We start from the raw sequence: 20,452 nt of genomic DNA, 5'->3' as shown, positions 1-20,452 counted from the left end.
AAAGGCATTTTGTCTGGTAATACCATTATTTTAGCTGTAAAGTTTGGGATCCTGTCATGGGAATCTTAAGGAACTACTGCTTTTAGAGCAGACCAGCATTGAAAATCAAGGCTACATTAGTTACAGTACTAGAGTTATAATTATTTTTTTAAATCATGTAAGGTGTTTCTAGAGATACTTGCCCTGGCGCTCTGCCTGTTGGTTTTCCTCTGGTCATCGGGGAGTGGGGGCATAGGGTACGGGTATCTCCTGCTGGATGCAATAGATCCCGTAGATGAAGTGGGAGACTTGGCAGGAGATAATGTTCTGAAGAAAAGAGAAGAGGGCTCAGTTATATCATTGATTTCTCTTTTTTTAGCTGATGTAGGAGGGACTTGGCCAAAGACACAGATAGATTAAACATGTGCAGTTAGATCCAGTGTGTTGATATGGCAAATCTGTGACTTTGGGCAACATCCTAATACCTGCTCCAATTGTTCAGGTTTCATGGTTCCTACAGACAGAGGATGCTCTTTAAGGCCCTTTCTACTGCTCATCAAAAACAAAAACACAGATCGAATTAAAAAACTAAAATCGACTAATGCTTGGCTTTTAAGAGCAACCTTCTCACAAAGTAGTTCCCAGCTGCGATGTGGCCAGAGTCCTAGTTTCCTGTCACTCCTATGCTCTGCTATCTTTAGCCAGGATGAAAGCAGCCTGCTGCTAAAGGAAATGTTCTGCTTTTGACTGAGACACGTTGGATTATTCTGTGTGTTCAAAGGATGAATGCTGGGAGTCGTGAGTTTGGTAAAGTCACCAGGACTCCAGACCGAACCAGAGTTGGGGAAAAATGATATACAGTGGTGCTTGAAAGGTTTCTGAATATCATTTTCTACATTTCTATAAAAATATAACCTAAGCTATTCTCAGACAGAAGCTTTAGCATGTGTACACATTCATTTCACTGTACATGTAAAATGACAATAAAGAGGTGTTATTCTATTCTTTTCTGTTTTGGAAAGATCAACATTTTTTCCAACATGTTGTGCAGGACCAGTGGGAAACATCATTTACTGAAAGCAAACCTTTACATCTTGTGCTTAGCTCTTTGCGGATATGTAATATTACATCATTTTCCTCAGTGAATCATTTACCAAATGTATTTTATTTTATTTTTGGTTTAACTTGATCATCTTTGTCTTCTTTCAATGCTTCTTAATTGGATTACATTTTATGTCATATTTATGCAGGTAGAAAGAAAATCTTAAATGGTTCATAAACTTTCAGGCATCACTGTACTGAGAATCAGCTGCAGAGAGAAAGCGTGTCCCGCGTGCAGCAGCTTGTACATGTAACTAAACCTGCGGTGTGGCGAACCAAAGAACTAGAGAGAGCGGATCAGGTGGACTACTGATTCCTACTGATTTGAAATAATGCACTAAAATATTTTGGACGCACATTCTTTATTTCTCCAGGATTAATTCCCGCTGCATAGCTCTATGTAGCCACTTGTTGGTCTATCAGTTGGTGCACCAAATATCTCATCCTGATTTTCACACAAAATACTCTACAAAGCTTTTAGGCACTGTGGATGTTTAGAACATTTTGCTAATTAATTGTATTATTCATTTTAGTATTTAGCACCAGCAAGGTGTCTAAACCATCTCTAATTCACCTTGTAGCTTGTTTTTGTATTTAGCAGGAGTCTTGTGAGGTGCAAATGATGTTTGCTCCACAGGTATTAAAAACATGAGCTATTTTTCCCTTTTATTAAATGTCTAAAATACGGAAAAACACATCGATGTATTATTGCGTTGTTCTTTAACTTGTCTCTCTTATGTTAACCTCCATGTCTCTCCATTGTTTTGTACTGTTTATACTGCTCGGTAGGTTTTATAACATGGAGAAGATAGAAAAATGAACTCCTGGATATGGTGGGGGTCTACAGATTCTGGTAATACCTAATTAAGTTCTACAAGTCATAAATACAGTCTGTCAGTTTCCTTGTCGTCAAGGAGACTTTGTACTCTCAATTATCTATAGAACTTGGACACAATCATAGCGGTGGTCCACACTTTGTTACTACGGCACAGTGATGATGTCAGAGCAGCGCTGTAAACATCTGGCTCGGCCATGTCATCACACTGATGCTCGTGAAGTCAGCGGGAGAGCGACATAAAAACACTGACACAACAACACTGAACATGCAGAGGTAACAAGGGACCAGTGTGGGGTTGGGAGTAAAGAAAGGAGGAAGTAAAATTAAAATGACTGTTTATAGTCTTAAAACTGGCACGGCCAATAAAAGTTATTACTTTTGCATCAATGGAAAAAAGCATAAAATTATATCTATAAAATTATTATAAATATAAACCACAGAAATGTATTTTCTTTATATTTTATTGACGCTTGCCTCTTTTAAGATTCCAAGTTGCAACATGCTAGGTTTCTATAACAGTCTCTCAGAGGATTATGCATGAAAAGACCAGATTGGCAACAAATCTGAGTTTCCAAACCACAAATCAAATCAAAAGCCAGGGAACTTTCCAGGGAACAGGTAATGATCTGAGGTAATACCTAAGAAAAGGTCCTCGAGTGTTTTTATTCACATCTTCTACCCATTTAGTTACATCATAAAACTCTGTTTTGGAGCGAGGGGTTAAATACCTGTGGGAAGGGGAGGAGGGAGTTTATGGACACAACAGAAGAAGGGGGGAGAGGAGAGAAAAAAGGAAAGAAGGAAAAAAAAATCTCCAGAAATATGCAAGTGAGGGAGGAGAGAGGGAGAGGAAATATTTTAGGAAAGCAGAGCAGAACAAGGATATTCTGAACAAGATGCAGCTGAGGAAACGGTGACGATGGCGGACAGACCTGCATATGGAACAAACAACCGTGTTGTGTGTTGCAGACTCGGTCGCACAGCGGCCACATCATTCCAAGCAGCCAGCTTTTTGTTCAGTCAGTAAACATGCTTATGAAGAAAACAGGTGCACAAGGTGCAAAAAATTCCTTCAAGCAAACATGGCAAGCCCGGAGCCAGTTGATGCGCACTGCTCCTTGTTCATTTGCAGTCAACAGGCAGATATGAGCATATTTTATTTCATTGACAGGCTTTAGAGGATTAAAAAGTGCAGCACAGCCTCACAAGTCAAACAAGAGCTAACAGCGTGAGCTCGCCATCTTGTGACCTGTGAGGCTCAGTGCAATGTGTGGTTTGCATATCTCTCATAAATCATATGAACAAACAAGTTGGTCAAAAAGATTCTGGAAATTACATTTTTAAAGGATAAAGACGGTAACGATTGTCATTGTATCATAGAGTCGACAAATCAAACAAAAAGAACAAAACAAATGTCTTTTTGTATCACACGCTCATATTTTTCACTTAAATCCACGAATTAAGTTGTTCTTACAACTACAGTATTTGCTCCTAATTGCTTAGTATTTTCTGAAACGTATAAAATGTATGGGAGCATAAGCTCTTTTATTATACAGTTTGACTTTTCTTTTTAAATAAAACTATTAACTAGTGACAGTTTTCACTGACATCTCTACTAGCAACCAGCAGTGCAGCAAAACTGGTAGCAAGTGCATGAGAGGCTGACTAATATATCGTTTATTTCATTCTTTTTGTAGGATTTGTTTTGTTGGATTTGACACAAATATAAAAAACAGTAGTGCAGATGTGTCATTGTTGTTGTCGATGCTAAACATCTGGCCCCGGTGTGATCCCACAAGGAACTTACTCTGTAGAGTTGGAGCGAGCCCGAAACTTCTTCCCTTTCAGCTTCTTGCGATTCCCGCTCAGGTTTCCTAAAGAGACAGACAAGATGCTCTCATATACAAACATCACCAGTTCTATTCAAAATATTTATTGGGGGGTTATGAACATATTTGATTCTAGCGGTATTTGATCTAGAAAGGTATTTGATTTTGGGTGCAGAGGAAACTGAGTGGGTGTGTTACCTTGCCACGAGTTGCTCCTCGGTCTGCCATTTTCGCAGATGTCAGAGATGTGCTTGGCATCTGGAATTCTCTCACTCCATGAGTGTGAAAGCCCATTAGATCTACACACACACACATACACACACACACACAGTGAGAGAGACAGCAAAGCACAGACTAAACAATAATGCCCAGCAATGTCCTTCTACAACAGTGCAAGTCTGCTGCATTTGAAGAAATAAGAAGAGGTGAGGCAAATGCAGGATTTCGATGAAGAGCCCATGTCAACCCTATGAGTCATGAAACCCTATCATGACGGCTGAATATGACATGATACAAGGAACTGAGTATAGAATGGCAACAACTACTGAACTTTTCATTACCAAAATGTACAGATTTGGACATTTTGGCAAATGAAACCAGTCACAGAGCACAGTATGAACACATGAGCGAGAACATACAGTACACACACACACACACACACACACACACACACACACACACACACACACACACACACACACACACACACACACACACACACACACACACACACACACACACACACACACACACACACACACACACACACACACACACACACACTTGTAAACAAATGAATGAGTGAAGCTGAGATGGCACACCTGAAGCCAAACACTGAGATGTTCTGAGAAATGGATTGGATGGAGGGAGTGAAGGACAGGGTGCAAATCTGCAGGTGCGACAGGCAGGCTGACCTCTTCTTGGAGCTGCAGCCGGAGTTGGTGCTGACGCCTGGAGGCATATCGCTGTAAAACGAATCTGCATCCCCAGGTTTGGTGACATAGTCACCTGGGGGGATTTGCCTGAAAAACAGAGGAATGTCTTTGAGTGATAAAGGCATTTATTACAGATTTATGACACTTACCAAATATTGTAGAATTGTACCTTGTTTAATGCATTCATCTGTACTTAAGACTTCCTCTGGCATTGGATTGTATGAGCTATTTTAAAGACATGTTTTAAAGAACATGGCCACAAGGTCTGATGGAGCTCATGTTACTAAATATCCCCTCAAATGGATGATAACGGTCACTTAAAACATTAACTCGTGCACTTTTATCAAATACAAATAAGTATGAAATACATGTACTTTGAGTGTTTGCATTTTATGGCGCTTTAACCACACAAATAAGTTCAAAGACAAATCTCTTCACACTTGCTGCTGTGATCCCAACACAGGACCCTTCACACTTAACTGCCCAAGATTACTTAAAATAGTTTGAATTAGTTCTGCATCTATCCACCACAGTAGGGAAATGTTGCCCTATGGGACTGAATACAGTATTTGCTATTTATCTTGTTGTTTTTCTGAAGTTAAGTCAGTACTAAATGCAAGACCTTTACATAAAGCAGGGCAGGATGTATTCTACCATGACAGGGTTTCATTATAGACTATTGATTTAAATGTTTTCACCAAAGGTTGTATTCTGTTTTCAGATGCTATAGATTCAAATTTAAGTGAAAGGAAGAGTTAAAGCAAACAAACCGGCAGAATCTTCTGTGAACCTCAGACTCAACATAACGTCTCTTCTTGTAGCTCCTTTAAAGTGAACAGAATTCTCATTAAAGCCCACCATTCATTTCTGTTTTATCAAATCGTTCGTATGTCATTCATGTGTGTGGACACTCACTTATAGCACCAGGCTGTCACCGCCAGTATCAGGGCAAGGAAGAGGACGGAGCCAGAAATGGCCCCGATGACGATGTTGGTGCTGGTGATACCTGAGACAGAAGAACAGGGAAAAGAATAGAGCAAAATCTGTATTAACTGGATGTGATTCCTTGGTGTCCTGGGTTATGTAGTCACAGGGGGATACACGCACCACAAAACACTTCAGCAGAACACAAAAGCACGGCACAATTAGCAGGAAAAGTTTGAAAGGAGGACAAGGGGAAACAAACTGAGAGCCGCCAAACGGCCTTCAACCTTCCAGCCCTACTTTGAAGGCAGCTTTCATGTGCTTTAGCTTTCCATTGAGGATAACAACAGAAACTGCTTAATTTTCACTTTGGAGACGGTTATGATTAACAGACTGTGGTGAACTGAAGTTGTCATGAAAGAGGAAAATAAGGACTGGGAAATGACATCAAAGACAGGACAAATACAGTGAAAAAAGAACTCAAATCTGACCTCAAGTCACTCCGTCAAAGACATCGGCCTGTCGACAAAGAATGAGTGTGAAAATAATGACAAACAAAAAGAATGACGTGCATGGTTCAGTCACTACAAATGCAGCTGGTTAATGAGCAGACGTAAGCCCAACGCAGACGTTCAAATAAATGAAAATGCAAGAAACAAATAACAAAGAAAAGGTGGAAGTTCTAGTGGGCTGAAAAAAAGAAGTAAAAGAAATAGAGAGGGTTTGAAAGAGTGGTACATGTATGGAGTACAGTCTCCAACGAGATAAGAAAAAGACAAGAAAGAATTAGGAAGTAGTGTGGAGAGAGGTTTGAGCAGAGGTAGCAGGTTGCATTTAAAAGTGTACCTGAAGCCGGTGTGGTGGGTCCCACCACGCGATAGCTGAAGGGAGACATGGAGTTGCAGTCGTCTCCTGTCCAGCCCACGTAACACACACACTTCAGCTCGTTGCTGCACACCTGCAGAACCACAGGAAACCAAGAAAAAAGGCTCACACGGATCAACTGAATCCAATTAGAGTCCAGTTATGTTCAAATAAAACCCTCATGATCTTAACTATGTCAATAAACTGCCAAAAAAGAAGCTTCGCAAAGAAAACCAACCGATTAATTCCCCGCCCTGAAAGTGAATGAACAAGGAACAAGTACTTGGAGCTGAGCCTGGCTCAGGAAGAGTGGACATCTAGAGTCTAGACCACAGTGGGTAAATGTCAATTCCTAGAAAATATATACAGGACTGTCTCAGAAAATTAGAATATTGTGATAAAGTCCTCTATTTTCTGTAATGCAAAAATGTCATACATTCTGGATTCATTACAAATCAGCTGAAATATTGCAAGCCTTTTATTATTTTAATATTGCTGATCATGGCTTACAGCTTAAGGAAAACTCAAATATCCTATCTCGAAAAATTAGAATATTCTGGGAATCTTAATCTTAAACTGTAAGCCATAATCAGCAATATTAAAAGAATAAAAGGCTTGCAATATTTCAGTTGATTTGTAATGAATCCAGAATGTATGACATTTTTGCATTACAGAAAATAAAGGACTTTATCACAATATTCAAATTTTCTGAGACAGTCTTGTATAAATGCATTTCAGTCATGTCATCAGGTTTGAAATTATTAAAATGGGCTGTGTATATTCAATTAAATTCAATTCAAAATACTTTATTAATCCCAGTAGGGAAATTAATAATTAATAATTGATAGTGTATTTAGAAGGAGACATTTTTATCTACTTTAGGCATGCCTGTAATAAATGCACTAACCAGATTGTTCAAGACGACACAAGGGAAACTTAATGTCTGGATTTCTTAGTTTTCCTTAGTTTTATTGTAGAAAATGTTAAAATGTTAAAAGCCAAGCAAGTTGAGACAGACTACCAAAAGAACTGATATAACCCTGATCTAAGCTTGCCGAGCGCTGAAGCTGAAGGGCTGAGTGTTCAGGTGTTGCCGTGGGCCTACCCCGTGCCCAGAGCAGATGGTGTTGTCAGTCGTCCCGGGACAGGTGCTGAAGTTGAACTGCTGGATTGGGAGACACTTGTGATTGAAACAGATGCTGTCTGTTCCACAGGCTGTCCCATCCTCGACGTATCCCAGGTCCGTGTCGCCATCGATCATCACATGGGCACCACTGAACAACAAACAGAGGAAAAACTGTGTTGGAGCGTAGTAAATGTGCAGTGTGTTAGTGGCTTTTAGCTCTGCTTTCATTAAACGTTTTTGTTACTGGAAATGTCTTGACCATTTTCAGTTATGCAACAATAACCATGCTCCAGGAAGAGCACAATGACCATCAGGACTAAGGATGACCACGACTTTTTCACAGTACAGTAAAGGAAAGGAAAAGAGCTACAGTCTTCTCTCTCTCTTTGGTTAGCTTAGGCTTTGATTATTTTTATGTTGTCTACCTGCAGTCCAGAGACGCGCTGTGCTGGGCTACTGAGAAAGACGACAGTCCTCCATGCAGCTCTCCCAGACGCGGGGCAGGCGAGATGTTGGAGCACAGCAGGTAGCCGCAGTGAACATCCCTTACACACAAATAAACCATCATAAGTCACCTGTAGATTATAGCCAAGAGCAGCATACCTGTCCATTAAAGCAAAGACATGCTTACTGTTTGTTACACTGGATCCAGGTGTCCTTGTCTTTTCCGCAGTTGCCTTTTTCTGTCCCCTCGATGTTGAGCTTCTCGTAACAGAACTTGTCAGCTGCTGTTGCCTCTGAGCGCGAAACAACAAATCTAACTTTATGTATAGCAATTATCAGCTGACAGAGTTTAATTGTATGTGATCTCCTTTGAAGAGACACAAATGTTAGAACAATATACTCACTTTCTCCCCATATGTATTTGCATTGTCTGTCTTTGGTTTTGCACCTTCCATTGAAGCAGCGACCCTAAATAGAAAACATGGTGAATTGTTAGAAAATTGGGACGATTTCAAATTTTTGGTGCCAAATATAGTAAGATCTTTGAAACTGTCAAACTTCTTACTTGATCTTTTTCACATCTGTAACCATCCATCTTGTGCACATTTGGTGGACACTGAAAGAAAATAAAGTAATACTTAAATGATTATTTGATGCTGGTACAGCTGCATGGAACAGGATGAGGAACGTTCTTGCTCACCTGACTGGAATTGCCCGTGCAGCTTTCTGGGATGTCACAATCATTCACTGCATCTCTGCACACGACCCCGATTAACTCCATCTGTAGCACACAGTGCAGATGTAACAGGCTATGGTCTGTTTTCAGGCTTAAAGTTGGACCTGAGAGTCAGGTAAACCTTTTATACTGGACAGAACTCCAAAAAAACAGGTAATTTCTCCTTTTTTGGGGGGGCAGTGCTCACATCCATTCTGTTTACGCTGTACATTTACTCAATTTAAGCTGTGTCAACATTTTCTTTATTTCAGCAGGAGGAAGTGTTAAAAAGTAGTAATACTTGTAAAAAGGGAGTTTTTGTGTAACAAGGTCTGAAAAAAGTACAATATTTCTGGTGGCTTCACATAATTTTTTAGGTTTAATGGCAACATTCTTATTAAAATATTAGCACCTTTTCAGCTGCTACAAAATCACATTTAAGGAAAATCTCATTTTTCATGCCCTTTAAGGGTTCAAGGATGCAGCCACCTTTACTCTCCCACAGCAGAAAACATCAACCCAACTGTTCTCTACCTGACAGTTATTGCAGCAGAGCCCATTGCTACAGTTGGAGCCTTTAGTCAGGGTGCAGTTCTTACAGCAGTTCCCACCTTCTTTTTCACACTCCTGAAACACAAACAGAAACTGCTCTCAGTTGTTTTGAATGAAGGCTGTTTATTGCATGAGACATAAGAAAATGTGAAGAGGCATGTGGTTGTTGTTGGGTAATCAGCACATCACAATCAATTTTTGTGGTTTAACTGTTTCAAAATAATTTTTTATTTTTGTTTAACATTGCATCTCGCTTTCATCCATTAACATACAGAGCTTTAACGTACCGCAGGGCTGCCACAATCGCAGTCCTCTCCTGACTCCACAAAGCCATTACCACACTCAGTCGGATCCAGCAGCTGATGAAGGAAAATAAATAAATAAAAGGATTACACGCATCAGCATCACCTACTGTATGATCAAGGGAAGTTGGGACTTTATTTGAAATGTAATTATAACAGAATGAGATGATTTGAAAGTCATTTCAACTCTTATACCTCTCATAGTGACAATAGGAATACAAAATAATGAGGAATCACATTTTCCTTTTCAAATTAAACTTGGCAAAAAAAACAAAACAACTAAGAGTGTGTTTATCCTTATGTTGCAGCTTCGTTTAACAATACTCTAATTATCTTGGAACTCATGAGACCAACTCAGTAGTTTCCTTTCTCTATTGATTTTGTTTCATAATTTACCAAATGCTTTAATTGTGTGATACATCTGGACTGCTGGGCGACAACTTTATCACCCAGACACTTTTAATACAGAGCATTGGGATTATAATGTGTGCATCAAGTTTCACATCACTGTCTAAGATGGGACTCCAGTGCACTTAAGGATGCAGTTATGGACCGTGTTCAGTGCTAACGGTTTTAAAGTAATGATTTCTACAGCAAAGAAGGGATTTCTACTTACTTTTCTACTTACTTAGAATATTGTGGGCTTTCAGCATTATGTTTCTCAACAGAGGATAATTATAACTATAATCATAATATAAACAATTGATTATATCGTATGCTGAGAAACATTGTAGGTAAATTATTTTACTATTAACTGACAATGTGTTGCAGAGAGGTGCACGTCTTTATTTCCTCTTTATTTGTAAAACACTAAGCCCCACTGAGTTTAATTTCTGTCCTTGGTCATGATAGTGATAGATTTAATTGTTTAATTTTTACCTTTAGAGTTTTGTTAATCATCAAATAACTGGCATCAAAGGAAAAACATGCTATGAAGCAATGCCACGTCTGACCACAGGAGGGAAGGATGAAGCACAAAGTGCTATTACAAGATGTGCCACACCATCCCTACTCATAAGCACAGTATTGTCAGTGGCTCTTTTGTCAACAAAGCAAATTAACATCCACCTATCTAATCATAAGTAGTATTACTACATAGAGTGGTTTTAAAGGATTTAAAAATGCCTTTACCTTTATTTTTAATTAATTTTCATATAGCATTCTAAATTTCTGCAAAAGTACATTTGGATGAATATACAGTATGTGTGTGTGAGAGAGAGTGTAATGCACCTTCGAAGGTTTGTTAAAAAGACAGGCTCCGCCACCGCTGTTCAGAAAGTTGTGGTACTCCTCCACGTTGCAGTCAGAGAATCTCTTAGGCAGGTAGAAACTGTTCAACATACAACCAAATCCCAATATGCTGTTATCATATTCAGTATAAAATGAGCAGACATGATCGAGAAAGTGATGATTTGCTCCTTAACAAATCTAGAGAACAAGAAATAGTGAATTGATGTGGAAAACATGTTGTTTTTATGCATCGTCACCCATAAAAACTGTCTTTCTTGTGCCTGAACACCTAACATTTTGCAGTCATTACTACAGATTTGACAAATGTGTTATAGAATCAAAAGTGCTTACCACACCTTAAACATTGTCACCTGTTAGCAAATACTCACAGTTCAGCAGAGATCCCTATTACAAAAAAATATGCAGCACAGATAATAATTTCAGGCTCAAATGGAGAAATATGTGGAATGTTGATGGATACTCAGATGCATTGTCATTAAATCATCTTTTTTCCTTTTAACCAGTTATTGCATTATCATTTGATATTTTGCCGCTAAAAGACACGAGATGCTAAAAACAGCAATCACACTCAATTTATTCACTGTAGTTATCACAATTAGCTGAGAATTAAAGGACAAAGTCCAGCAAGATGGCGCATCAAATGTAAATAACAAGTACACGTTGAACAAATCTGTCAAAAGAAATTGTTCAGTTCTGTTCAGTTATGATCTTCCGAATGATCTTCCGAATGACATCAGGCCAGAACTTCTCGGTTGCATTGTAATCCACTTCTGGTCTTCATCCATATTTTTCTACAGTCACGTGTTTAACTGGTTGTGCGGCTGTGGCACATCTGGACTGTCAGAGCAGATAATGCAATAACAGAGACTCACTAAGGGAGAGTCGGGGAATATGAGAGGCTGTTTTATATCTAATGTGACTCAGTGAAGCCACCTACAGAGATGACAGTTATATGACGAGCCAGTAATGATTCTTTGATGATAGATGAAGCACACTACAATATTTCAGAAAGATGTCCCAAAGTCGTTGGATGTATGAGGTTTGCATGTTTGAGCTGTAGATTTATGCTAAAGATGAATCTTATCAAAATCTTGTAGTTTTCATCCCCTTTCAAACAGAAATGAGGGCTGAAACAAAGAAGAAACATGCTGTCTCACTAGTGAAAAGAAATACAAGTGTTACCACATAGAATGGCGTTATTATTCAGCTTTATGATATAGTACATATGACTATGGGATCAAACTGTGCCTTTCATCATGACACACGACATAAAATATTACTGTTTTTGTTTACTTTCATTTACAATCATGCTCTGTATCTATAGATTAAAACACTTCTCTCTCTTTACGGTGGGCGTATCATCCCCTGGTGGATATTTAGAGGTACAGCATCCTTTAAATCCAAGGGAAACATGTGTACACTGGGCCCTCCGTAATCAAGTTCAGACCCAGCAACAATCACAGACAATTTCAGGGTCACCTTAAGAGAGAAATGTTGTTTATACAATTCAGTGCCGTGAGGGGTAAACAGACTCATCTGTAGGGAAGACTAAACTGCTCCTGCAGCTCCTCAGGTAAAGTAAAGGATAAAGGTAGTAGGGTAGACTAAGTAAGTAATCTATGTTGAAGTGGAAATCCAGCTCCAAATACAAATGTAAGCCCACTGAATCACCTATCAGCTGCATGTTTTGCTTCTTTCTTTACTCCATAGTGGTTTCACCATCAGTCACATCTGGACTCGTGGTCTACACATGTGATATTATGGTTGGATTGATAAACAATCCAGAGGTAGCAATTACTCCAACAAACAGCAATATGGTTAGGTGAGTCAAAGTTATGTTGCCTCGGCAACTCTCAATGGTAAAGGCTAGTGATGTAAAATAACATTGAAATCCATGTTGATTTCTCTTTAACACCTAGGATCACACTGAACCGCCACCAGCCACCTCTGCAACACGGCTGAACTGAATCAAACTGCACTGAGAGACTTGCAACATGTATAAAGGATAAAGTATATTTCAGGGTATCTGAGTTCATAAAGAAGGAAATGATTAGGTTTGGAATCTGATGTCCCTTTTCCTGTTTTTTTTTTCATGGCAACATTTGTTCTTTCATGAGACATGAAGGAAATTAAAATATCAAAAGAAAACAATAACACAAAATAAGAATCCGAATCCTAACTCAACCTTAATGTACGATCATTTTTTGTGCCTTTCATCAAGTTAATACAAGGTGAAGTTAGGATTTACAGATCTGACAGAGCTTTAAAGCTAACTATATAAAAGCTGTCACACGTGCACTGGGATGTGAGGGATGGGAGTACAGAAGGAACCTTTTAACAATTGGAAACAGTAAATAATAGTTTTCTTTGTTGATCAGCCAGTGACATTGACAAAAAACGGAAAAAATACACATTAAGTAAACAAGAAACTGCACAAAGTGATCATGAAAAATACAGCCAGTGTATTACAAACCAGAACATGGAGCTGCATTTGTTCATGTCAACTAAATAAAAACATAAGCCAGGTCCACGGTGGCTGTGGTGCCGCTAGATGAAATGGGAAAGGTTGTGATGACTGACAACCCCCTTCGACGGAGGCAGCCACTTGATTCGAAACCAGCACAAGCAATGCGATAGCAAGCTTCTGCTCACCTGCTGTCCCATTCGGGATAGAGGGGGAGTGCAAAAAGTTTTTAAGAAGAAGACTATACACTGACAAATACACGACTGTCATTGACACATACACACCTATAGATGCTCACAACGCTAAGCAAGCTTTTACAGCACAGAGACACATTTTAACACAAAGATTTTCATGACTTTTGAATAGAAACGAAACATTTATACACTGTTTTTTAATCTTAACAAGCAAATAGTGTAACTGAAAATGCTGAAAGAGATCAATTTTGATAAACAAGGTGATGCCATAAATGTACCTGGACTGACACCTAGTGGTAAATTATAACTCTACATTTACAGATTGGTGCTTCGACAGATATGCAAATGTAATAAGATGAAACCTTAACCATAAAATTCATTTATTTATTGACTTAAAAAAATACAAACTAATACCAAACCAAATTTTAAATCGGATAAATACTGAATCCAAATCATTCCAGCCATCAGTTTTAGTTAGAGACTATAATAATGCTGACAAACTGAGTCAGCAGCATCTCTGAGAGATTAAATAAACCTTGTGGGCTCTGGAAGGAAGAAACTAACAATTATTCTAACTTACCCAATGTCATCCATGATGCAGCCCGCCCATCTATCGTCACATTTGCACTCGCCTGGAAAAGGAAATTACCACATCAAAATTAGTCCTGAAATGAATTCAAAATAAACGGGATGATCATTTAAGACTGAGTGCACACCGTTGAGGATCCTCTTCTTGTCGGAGAAAATACCGATGTTCTGTCCAAGAGACTGAGCGAGGTTTATGGCCATCTCATTTGTTTTGCCGTACTTATACATATCAAAGAAAGAAAGAAAAGTGGGAGAAAAAGGATTAACAGAATATTAGATTAGTTTGGAGAAAATAAAAGGTGGTATAAGATGAAGTGTGAAGGGATTTCTCCTAAAAGTTGATGCATTTTTTTCATCAACTGATCTGTAAGGCAATAAAACAGTAAATACATCATATAAGGTGAATACAAGCTGTTTATAAAAGAACATTCAATGCAGATTTGTTATGAAAAAGGGATAAGAATTCACCAAAAACATGCCTGAACAACACCATACTTTCTGTGCAAATTTAGTAATAAAACTGCTCTCTCCTATCTGCTTTCGTACATGGGCGTATACCTGCTGCGTTATTCTCTTTCAACTTCACGCGCTGTCAAACTCCTTCACTGTGCTCTAGCAATCTTCTTGCTTAAAACTGTCGGATCAATCAATCCCTGAGCCTAGCTCTTTAAAATGTATTTATGTCCATCTGCCTTATATTAGGTACAATCCTCGCCCTCCACCTTTTACACCTCATCTGGGCTGTCATGGGTGTTTTATGTCAAGTTTCCATCTGCAGCTTAAATACACCAGCAGCTACACTCTGGAGATCTTGTTTCATTTCCAACTTTCATTCAGGACGGTGTTCTACTATGACACGTCTTTGATAAAATATTTTATGTCTGTGTGTGTAACCTAATTAATTTAAGTTAAATTCAACTTTAATTATATTTTGCCAAATCATAAGAAATGCCATCTCAAGGCAATTTAACAATTCAGTTCAACTTGTTCCAAAGTTGTCCAATTAATACAAAGCCAACGAAATAAGAAAAATTAATATTGCTGCACTAAGGAAATCAATCGATTGCATCAAAGTTTTCTTCAATACAACCACCCATCCTGAACAAGCACCAGGAGACTGTGGAAATGAAAAACTCCCCTTTAAACGAAAGCTAATAAACCTAATCAATAAATGTTGCTCTTTAACACCCAATCATCTCTCTTTACTGAGATCACAACTACACTGCAGGTGAATTTAAATTTTTCTGAATTATTTTGGTATTCAAGCCTCACCTCATTGACCCCACCTCCTTTAGTGAGAGAACAAACGCCTCCCATGTAAGAAGCTCCACCCCAGCTGCTATGAAAGCGATTCCCTCTGCAAAAAAAGAAAACAAAACGCTATGTGATTAACGAAAAGATGTTGCACACATATAACACAGTGGAATACTATTTTTAAATCATGAGACTTACGAGAAGAGGTGAACTGAGTCGCATTTTTCCTTGATGAAGTCTTTTCTGTATTTCATGAACTCCTTGAGCGTCACCATAGGGTCGTCGTCGATGTTAAACTTGTTGTCCGCTGACCAGGTTTCCATAGCAACAAGCACAATTCGGGTATTAAGCTGTTCCCTGAAAATCTGGGCGAGTAACAATAACTTCAAGTCAGCTTCTGGAAGATGGCTTCCATGACCATCACCACCAAAGAAAACACAGAATGATGACCAGCATCACAACTGACAGGAACACTTCATACTCATTAACATTCCCAGCTGCTCATGAAGACAGAGGTGAAAGAGTCAATGTTCTCCTGCAGCACATCACGGGAGAACAGAGTAGACAAAGGCAACCGTCTGAAGGACAAGGCAGCCGAAGGCAAATATTAATGTTTGTGTTTTGGGGCCTCAATAGATTTCCATCTTATGAAAGCAAACACTGAAGGAGAAGAAATAATATACAACAGAAAGCCACTAGTCAGATATGAGCATGAGTTGCAATCCATCACACTGTCTGTGGGTTAATGGATCTGTTAGACTCGGCCCCAAACCAGCTGATGTTGAGGAAACTATAAAAGTTTTAGACAGACCTGTGCTGCTCTCCCATATACTGAGCTTTATAAACATAAAACCTATAACTACAACTGACTTAAAAGTCTTTTTGCATTCAAAATGAACTATGAAGTTTTTTTTATGCTGTCTGTATAATTGAATTAGCTGTAACTTCTAGACAATAGCTATAATGTGAATCACTTCCAATGGAAATCAATGTGTCTTTCCAAAACAGTGCTGCTTCATATGATCATCTTCAAGGGCACAACAAAAGGCATGACCTTTTTCAGGGTTTATCAGCCTATCATCTTACAGACATGACCCCGCCACTGCTCAAATTTCAGTATTAGAGTATACACATATGGACACCAATAATCAAACTGTAAATCTCTGTTGGAATTCCAGTTAATTTACTGATATCTAAAAGTTCATTGCTGTCTGGTTAATGACAGATTGAAATGCAGAGAGAACCGGTTGGTTATATGAGAGATCAGTGCAACGCACGGTCAGCTGCAGTACCTGAGAGTGGTTGTGGCAAAGCTTTCCGAAAGGAAAATCAATATAGTTCTTACCAAGTCAGCTATATTGACCACAGTCTTAGCGTTGTTATTGGTGTGTCCAACAGAAAGACGATGCTTCTTGTACTAAAGGAAACACATAAAAGAAGAATTCATAATCTAGAACTGGTATACAATTTGAAATAAGCAATCATGTGCACTTTTGAAACAATACCATGTGCACATTTTTCAGCACCTAAAGTTTCATTAGTTAGAAAGCTGTGGACAGGTTCTGTCCCAATAGATCTTGGTCTGACACTTTTGGATCAACACTTTTTGCTCATTATACAAATAAAGGTGGCATTTGAAATGTACACTCTTACTATGCTCTGCAGTTCTAGCACATATTATGGAGGTGTTTATTTTATTATACATTGAAGTAACAGATGGGGATGATGGGCTGGAAAATTAGCTGTTAGAAGTCTTTTTGTTTTATTTTTTTTACAGGGTTAGACATCTTTTTAATATGAGAAGAACAAATAGTGGAGATGGTGCGCTGTTAACCTCAACTATGGGAGTTGTGAATCGGTGGAGGGAATACTTTGAGGACTTCGTCAATCCCACCGACACGCCTTCCTATGAGGAAGCAGAGCCTTTACACTTGGAGGTGGGCTCTCCTATCTCTGGGGCGGAGGTCACCAAGGTGGTTAGGAAGCTCCGGGATGGCAAGGCACCAGGGGAGGGTGAGTGATTGTCCAACCAGCCCATATGTGTTTTGTGAGGCAGGTTCTCCAGGGGTATGGGGTGCCGGAATCCCTTATAAGGGCTCTCCGGTCTCTCCACCACCGGTGTCAGAAGTTGGTCTGCATTGTCGGCTGTAGGTCGGACTGGTTTCCTGTGGGGGTTGGACCCCACCAAGGATGCCCTTCGTCACCATTTCTGTTCATTACTTTCATGGACAGAATTTCTATGTGCAGCTGGGGTGCAGAGGGGTCTGGTTTGGTGGCCTCAGAACTGGGTCTCGGAATGGGTCGGCAATCAGATACTGCCCAAAGTGGAGGAGTTCAAGTATCTTGGGGTCTTGTTCACAAGGGAAGGAGGAACAGGAGCGGAAGCTCGCTAAGTGGACGCTAGGTGCGTCGTCTCCAGTGATGTGGACACTGAAACGATCTATCGTGGTAAAGAAGGAGCTGAGCTTAAAGGTGAAGCTCTCCGTTTACCAGTTGGTCTTCGTTCCTACCCTCAGATATGGTCATGAGCTGTGGGTAGTGACTGAAAGAACAAGATTGTGGGTACAAGCGGGTACAAGGATGGATGGATGGATGGATGGATGGATGGATGGATGGATGGATGGATGGATGGATGGATGGAGAAAAACAGAACAAAACAAAAACACCTCTGACACCATTTAAATGACTGCCCTATTTATTAACCTAGTTTATACAGGTAAAATGTCATTGAGACCCTGGGCCTCATTTACAAGAGAGACCTGTTTAGAGAGACTTAGAAAGGGTTAAAACACCAATAACATTATATTTAAACAAAAAATGATATATCGTAACACAAATAAGCAAATTCAGTTTAAGTTCACATCAGCATGATGTTGCTTCATGATTATAAAACTTTTGGAAGCTTTGAGTGCTAATTGTTACTTTATTTTTGGTTTAACAACATACAACAAGTGTACATTAATAGCATACCCACAGCATTTAAAACTTACCATTACATGGTCGTTGATCACCATAAGTTCGATGTATTTTGTTTCATCTTCTACATTGCGTGAAATATGTGGAGCCTGAGATGAGACAATAGTTTAATCAATTTTTGAGACTTTGACTATCAAGAAGAATCTCACAACATCATAATGAACACACAGATAAATCTGTTTAAATCAATTTGTGTTGCATAGAACTTAAAAGGGGGGAAAAAATCAATAAGCAGGAACTTTGTAGACTAAACCAGAATTAATTTTGTTAAATTTGAAGACCAGGCACACAACCATAGATATCTGCCTCTGTTTGAGGAAAAATTAGGAAGAGGGAACCTTTACCTATAGATGAATATTTTATGAAAAAAGAAGGAAAGAGATGGCTAGAGAGAAGCATAGTGGGAGGAGAGGTATTAAACACCCTCCCTGATTTGTAAAGTATCTTTTAACATGTAAGAAGAATGCTGTGGATAAAGAGCAACAACAATAAGATAATAAGAAAAAAATCAGCATCTCACTGATGGTGATTATTTTACAAAAACAACATTCTCAGCAAATGCATACCTGTCGCTTTTTTCTCCAGTGAACAACTTTTGATCCCGGAAATGGGGAGCTGGGGAAAGGTGGCTCTGGTAGATCACCTAGTAAACAAAAACATTGATTCCTATCAAAACTTTGGAACAATCAAACAGACTTTAAGTGCTTGCATGACATAGATACACAAAACAAGAAAATAAATCTATAAATGTAAATTGTTTATCCAGCTAGTCAAATATCCAGCAGTCATCTTACCATTGAAGAGATCCCTTAGCTCCTCTTGTCCAGCAGATTTGTATATCATGTGAATGCTGACGTCATCCTGGAAGACATGAAATGATGACTTTAATCACTGAGTTTTCCGAACACCTATTATGCAATATACTTGAGTTGGACTCAAGAAACTGTATTCACCTGAGATATAATGGCTTAAAAACATTTTTAAATATATCTCTGGTGATGGCTTAAATAGCAACCATACCGAGATAGTAGTTGGTTGTGCTGTCTTAATTATTTCTGATAAAACTGCACTCACAGTCCATCAACTCAAAGCTGTATTTACAATGACTTAAGCCCTTACAAACACCAGGAAACTGGACCACGTTACACCGGTCATGAAATCGCTACACTGGCTTCCAGTGAGGATAGAGTTTAAAATTTTACTGCTGGTCTACAAAGCACTGAATGGTCTTGGACCAAAATACATGCTGGATCTGTTAGTTCCTATGAAGCTCCCAGACCCCTGAGGTTCATCTGGATCTGGTTTGTTGTGTGTCCCAAGAACCAGAACCAAGCAAGGTGAGGCAGCGTTCAGTTATTCTGCTCCTCACCGGTGGAACAAACTTCCTGTAGACCTGAGGTCTGCTCCAACTGTCAGCTCCTTTAAATCAGGCCTAAAACATTACTGTTTACTGAAGCGTACTCTTAAATTAAATACTTACCTCCTGTACTCTACTGCCCTTACTTTTTAACAACCTGTGCTTTTTATTATTTTACCTCTTTTCTTATTATTTTATTTCATTTGATTTGTTATTTACTGCGTAATTGTGTCTTGCCGCTTTTAATGTCGATGTAAAGCACTTACATCAACATTATTACCTTGTGTTGAATTGGGCTATACAAATAAACTTGCCTTGCCTTGCCTCGGAGATGAGAAAGTTTAACATCAAATCTTCAAAGTACAGTCTTACAAATAAGCTTCATAATACTGCTTGTATCTGGATTTGAAGAATCAAAAATCTATTTTTCTTTCAAGGTAGGTTTATCCATCCATTTTCTATACCCCTGTAGTCAGGGGTGCAGATCCGATGTCAGGATTGGGGGGGACACCAACGTGATTTTAATTTTAAATTTTTTGCCAATATGCAACTGCCATAAATTGGTAAAGGCTCGCCAAAAAATACTGCACAAGGAATCATTTATTGTGCTTACCTTTTTAGTTTATTTGTCCTAAACAGCCAACAGTGTGTGTCACTGCTTACTTAACTGTTATATTCGTAAATCATAATTTTAAGGGTTTTGGGCATGTAGTGTCTACTCATCTCAAATTCTTCTCACCATCTTCCTTTTATCCTATG

General features: G+C 38.9%; 1 protein-coding gene across 2 annotated transcripts in view; it reads right to left on the bottom strand.

Moving 5' to 3' along the window:
- The window catches only part of adam22 (ADAM metallopeptidase domain 22), a 65,539-nt gene that overhangs the window by 2,923 nt on the left and 42,164 nt on the right, over positions 1 to 20,452 (bottom strand). Inside the window, exons 7-30 of one of the 2 annotated variants that reach the window (XM_061716832.1) lie at positions 19,131 to 19,197; positions 18,903 to 18,979; positions 18,351 to 18,425; positions 16,706 to 16,777; positions 15,559 to 15,725; positions 15,379 to 15,463; positions 14,235 to 14,325; positions 14,099 to 14,150; positions 10,840 to 10,939; positions 9,595 to 9,666; positions 9,290 to 9,382; positions 8,741 to 8,821; positions 8,606 to 8,656; positions 8,445 to 8,508; positions 8,228 to 8,333; positions 8,022 to 8,141; positions 7,576 to 7,744; positions 6,453 to 6,564; positions 5,598 to 5,688; positions 5,453 to 5,506; positions 4,569 to 4,769; positions 3,946 to 4,046; positions 3,726 to 3,792; positions 183 to 306 (exon numbers count right to left, since the gene is read on the bottom strand). In XM_061716832.1, the coding sequence (XP_061572816.1) occupies positions 183 to 306; positions 3,726 to 3,792; positions 3,946 to 4,046; positions 4,569 to 4,769; positions 5,453 to 5,506; positions 5,598 to 5,688; positions 6,453 to 6,564; positions 7,576 to 7,744; positions 8,022 to 8,141; positions 8,228 to 8,333; positions 8,445 to 8,508; positions 8,606 to 8,656; positions 8,741 to 8,821; positions 9,290 to 9,382; positions 9,595 to 9,666; positions 10,840 to 10,939; positions 14,099 to 14,150; positions 14,235 to 14,325; positions 15,379 to 15,463; positions 15,559 to 15,725; positions 16,706 to 16,777; positions 18,351 to 18,425; positions 18,903 to 18,979; positions 19,131 to 19,197 (2,292 nt within the window). The remainder of the gene's footprint in view (positions 1 to 182; positions 307 to 3,725; positions 3,793 to 3,945; positions 4,047 to 4,568; positions 4,770 to 5,452; positions 5,507 to 5,597; positions 5,689 to 6,452; positions 6,565 to 7,575; positions 7,745 to 8,021; positions 8,142 to 8,227; positions 8,334 to 8,444; positions 8,509 to 8,605; positions 8,657 to 8,740; positions 8,822 to 9,289; positions 9,383 to 9,594; positions 9,667 to 10,839; positions 10,940 to 14,098; positions 14,151 to 14,234; positions 14,326 to 15,378; positions 15,464 to 15,558; positions 15,726 to 16,705; positions 16,778 to 18,350; positions 18,426 to 18,902; positions 18,980 to 19,130; positions 19,198 to 20,452) is intronic. The other variant, XM_061716833.1, reaches the window with a different exon arrangement.

Source organism: Cololabis saira, chromosome 3, assembly GCF_033807715.1.
Source record: "Cololabis saira isolate AMF1-May2022 chromosome 3, fColSai1.1, whole genome shotgun sequence".
NCBI classification, from domain to species: domain Eukaryota; kingdom Metazoa; phylum Chordata; class Actinopteri; order Beloniformes; family Belonidae; genus Cololabis; species Cololabis saira.
Note: the sequence above shows the minus strand (reverse complement) of the source record. Positions and strands in the feature narration are given on the sequence as shown.